This window comes from Nelumbo nucifera, chromosome 1 (assembly GCF_055504915.1).
Source record: "Nelumbo nucifera cultivar China Antique chromosome 1, China Antique-T2T, whole genome shotgun sequence".
NCBI lineage: Eukaryota > Viridiplantae > Streptophyta > Magnoliopsida > Proteales > Nelumbonaceae > Nelumbo > Nelumbo nucifera.
Genome location: NC_142649.1, coordinates 159013520 through 159017932, shown reverse-complemented (window position 1 = coordinate 159017932; position 4413 = coordinate 159013520). Strand labels below are relative to the sequence as shown.

At 41.6% G+C, this 4413-nt stretch overlaps 1 protein-coding gene across 1 annotated transcript; it reads right to left on the bottom strand.

Annotated features, from left to right (window-relative positions):
- Window positions 1-483: 483 nt before the first annotated feature.
- On the bottom strand, window positions 484-4413 carry LOC104602860 (Pentatricopeptide repeat (PPR-like) superfamily protein). Its single transcript, XM_010266719.3, has one exon. It carries the CDS (start codon window positions 3094-3096, stop codon window positions 1348-1350), a length of 1749 nt encoding a protein of 582 aa, XP_010265021.1. The 5' UTR covers window positions 3097-4413; the 3' UTR covers window positions 484-1347.

The following is a 4413-nucleotide window of genomic DNA, read 5'->3' as shown; positions in this document are numbered from 1 at the left end:
CCTGTTTAAACTGTGCTGCAATCAAGGTTCAAAGTATCGACATGTATCAGCCCGTATCAGCTGATAAGTAGGGGGTGACCTGTTTAAACTGTGCTGCAATCAAGGTTCAAAGTATCGACATGTATCAGCCCGTATCAGCTGATAAGTATTGTGCCAGTGGCTACCCGATACACCCCTATAGGGGTTGTATTGGGCCTTAAACCAACTCCTCTGAACCGATTTTGAAAAAAAAAAAGTAAAACACATAAAAAAAGCACCAACACAGGTTGATACACCGGTACCCGTGTCGATATTTAGAACCTTGGCTGCAATATCGCCTTTACCTTTTCACTGCAGTACAAATAGAACTAAGAGAGAGACAAGGAAAGGAAAGCAATTGTTCAATTGGATTGCGTAATTGTTCAATCAGATTGCACTTGTGGTTGCAACTTGCAACCTTGAGAAGAGAGAAAAGGAAAGCAATTTGAAAAATAAAAACAAGTTGGGAGAATTCTACTTCTTTTTTCATTGTGTAAAAAATAGTTAGCATTTGGCATAAAGTGCAGCAGAGGGAAGACCGCTGTATAGTGCACTTGGCTGCTTCTTCCCACTAAAAGAATTGCATAAAAGGCTTTATCATATCACAGCTCAAAGAAAACTTTCCATGAATATAGAAAACACAGTTTAATACAGATTTTGCATGATACACATACAGATGGCTCCAAAAAGATCTCAAGTGGGAGAAATGGATTAATGAGTGGAGTGGTTCCTTTGGGTTTACAACTTTGCTGCTTAATTAGGTGGGGCTTTCTTTCAGACTAATGGTGTTCAGTTCCATCCCAACACTGTATTCATATAATGTATTATTCCTCCTTTGTTATCTTTAGAAATCAAGGATTTTTCAGGAACTTCTGCGCAAGGCCAAGATAGATCGACTGATGCATTGAACATAATTATTCTTTCCTCAACTGCGGCCAATTTCCTTGAGGTTTTGCTAATTTCAGAAGGCAACCTGGAATTTAGGATAACATAGCCCCAGCCTTGGGGAAAATCTTAATATTTGCTAATCCACCTGCTCCTGTGATACAAGTTTCATCATGGAAGAGCTGATTAAATCTCCCTGGTAACTTATATGAATCACACACACCCCTTTAAGGGGTGCAAATTGGGTTCCAATTTTGTTAGATTTTCAAGAGCCTGAACCCTAACCAGAGCCAGATAAGTTGAAGTTCTTCAAATCAGGCACCCTGACTTGCAGCCCTCTCTACCTTTATAGAGGAAAGAATGAGAAATAATGGAAGCACCACCAACCCTTAAAGAATTGGGGTGAGCAAATGTGGACCATAAGTCCATAACAACAAGGACTTACTATTTCTTGCTTTCTAATTGTGTGAGATCTTTGTACACGTTGAGCATGGGAAATATCCTGTTTAACCGTTTGACAGCATCAATAGAGATAACTTCCCTAGAAAAAAGTGCATTTGCCAACTCCATAGCTTCTCCTCTCCATCCAGCATAGGCTATGCCTTCAATCAGTAGGATGCAAGTGGTTTCATTTGGCCTACAACCTTTCTTCACCATTACCACCAATAAATCAATGGCATTGTCAATTCTATGGGCCTTGCACAATCCAAGGAGCACAGTATTATAGCTGATGACTGTGGGGCGAAAACCACTACCCTCCATGTCCTCCAACAGGCCCATAGCTTCATCTACCATACCTTCCCTGCACAAGCATGATATCAGTGAGTTATAAGTAATTTCATCAGGCTCCATACCTTTGCTTATCATTTCTGAAACCATCTCCAAAGCCTTCAATCTTGCCCCATTGTTCCACAATCCACTGATCATTGTGTTGTATGAACTCACATTTGGAGGACAACCTGCTCTACCAAGCTCCTCGAATATCTCCAAAGCCTGATCTGCATTTCCACTCTTACACAGAGCTGCCATTATTGTATTGTAGTTGACAATATCAGGGGCACAGCCATTGGAGATCATGCACTCCAAGAGCTCAAGTGTCAAATCCAACCTTCCCTCTTTGCAGAATGCAGAGATAAGTGGATCATAACTGTAAGTGTCAGGAGTAAAACCCCGTGTCAACATAACCTTCAATACCTCGAGTGCCTGCTCAACTTTCCCTTCATGACAAAGTGAAGTGATCAAGATACTGTAAGTGATCAAATTTGGCTCACAACCCCTGGAGATCATCCCGGCCACCAGTTTCTCCCCATCATCCCATCTTCCCTGAGTCAAGAATGCCCGTAACAAAATGTTGTATGATACAACATCTGGTTCACAACCCTGAGAGGGTAAACTCCTAATAAATTCAAAAGCTCGATCCACCATCCCTTCTCTGCACATTCCCCTGATAATTGCATTGTAAGTATACATGTCAGGTCGAAGCCCTTTTGACAGCATTTCTTCCAAAAGCTTCATTGCATCATTAGTGCCACCTTCAACAATGGTTGCCTCTATCAGGATTGTGTAAGTAATCACAGTTGGGTGACAACTATCTTTGAGTAATTGATCAAATACCTTCAGAGCCAATCTTAACTTCCCTCTACCGCAAAGACTCCCTATCAATATATTATAAGTGACCACATCAGGCAAACAGCCTCGGATCTTCATCCTGTCCAATACCTTGGTTGCACTGTCGATACGATTCATCTTACAGAATCCACTGATGAGTGCATTATAAGCAAATGCGTCAGGTTCTCCATGTGATTCCAAGATTTCCATGACCCTCACCGCTTTTTCTCCTTTTCTCGAATTGAAGAAACCTTTGATAAGCTTCGTACAAAGAATCACATCTGGCTTGTAACCTTTATTTATCATGCACTCAAGGAAATACAGTGATTCATTGTATTTCCCAGCTTTGCAAGATCTATTAAGGAGTTTCATGAGATGGGTCTCCTTAATATCAAGTGACTGGTAATGGGTTGTCCTTGTTTCAGCAGAAGCCCTAAAACTAAGTCGGTTTCTGATGTTGGGGCCATCCAGTTCAGGGTTCCTGTAATAAACTATGCAGCTGCGATGAGAATAGAGGGTGGTCGGTTTTATGTGGGTACTGAAGGGGAGACGGTAACACGAGATTTCATTCGATAATATGGCCATTGAGCAATGGTTTTTTGGTTTTCAGTGTTAAGAAGCCACTAAATTTGCAGGGAATTCATGCTCAGAAAGTGAGAGCAGGGAAGGAGAGTACCTGTAACTGTACTTGTGACTGTGCATGGAGATGTGATGAGATGCAATTTGACGGTTGAAATCTTGCGGTCTTGGTACTGACAGATCTCCCTTTTTATAGTTTTTCATTATACCAGATAACAATTTTGAGTAACTTCGAAGATAAGGGGAACCCTTCTTTCCGGATAACAAATTGAATGAGGTGGCCTCATTGGGATAGCTCAAACGAGAGCGTCAGATTGGAATATATATCCTAAAAGAGTGATAAGTCTTGCCAAAAGGAGCTCTCATAACCACTGGAATCACGGCTTAATTCTTGAGTCTTGAGTGAAGAAAAGTCGCGGTGGACAGTGACAGAGACAGAGGGCAAAGGAAACTCCAGTGGCTGCCGTGCCGCCTGCCGTTGAGCTTGAGGCCGGCCTCTTTTGACTTTGGAGTTTTTCGTCAAATGCATTTTTTTTAGCAAAATATTCATTAAGCACAAACCAAGAGATGCAGAAACCAGAAGAGGCTCCCTTTGCATTTTCGGTCAACATGTGGGAGACTGATTATTTTTGTCATACTAGTCCGAGCTCTTTGCATGGTTCTCCTGTTGCATAAAGACAAGCACCTTGTGTGGTTAGAATTACAAAACCTATTGCTCCTGTGTTGGTAGAGGGATCCCATGATTCATCTACGTAAAGTTTTGCCTCGACATCAGTAGTGTTTTCAATCTGATCTGCCCTTTGATGGATTTCCAGATGACTATTTGGAGCGTTGCCTTGAACCAAAATAGCTGGTTGTTTGAGCATGCAAGTGTTTACACGTTGTATGATTTTCCATGGGTATGCTTTCTCTTTGAGAAATAGCTGCCTGTTCCTTATATCCCAAATTGCTCGAAAGATGGCTGCTACGATTGATAGGCAATGATTCTGCCAGGAGATGTTGCATTTGTTGTGCTCTATCCACCATTGGAGGGTTAGTGATGGATCTTTTTGAGCCAGGAGCTGCGGGTGAACCCCTATGTGAAAATACATCCACAATGCTCTAGTTGTTGGGCACTCTAAGAAGAGGTGCTGTTGCATTTCAGGCGACTCATTACAGAAAGTGCAATTTGTGTCATTTTGTTGTCTCAACTGCCAAAGATTTGTTTTGCACTTAACTCTATTCCTCATGTACTTTCAGAGAAATAATTGGCACCGGAATGGGCTTTTTATTTTCCAAAATTTCGACTATTTTCTTCTGGCTTGAGTCCCTTGTCTCTTCTTG

Excerpts from the sequence above, each read along its gene's own strand:
- LOC104602860 (XM_010266719.3), bottom strand. The coding sequence starts at position 3,096 with ATGGCCATATTATCGAATGAAATCTCGTGTTACCGTCTCCCCTTCAGT.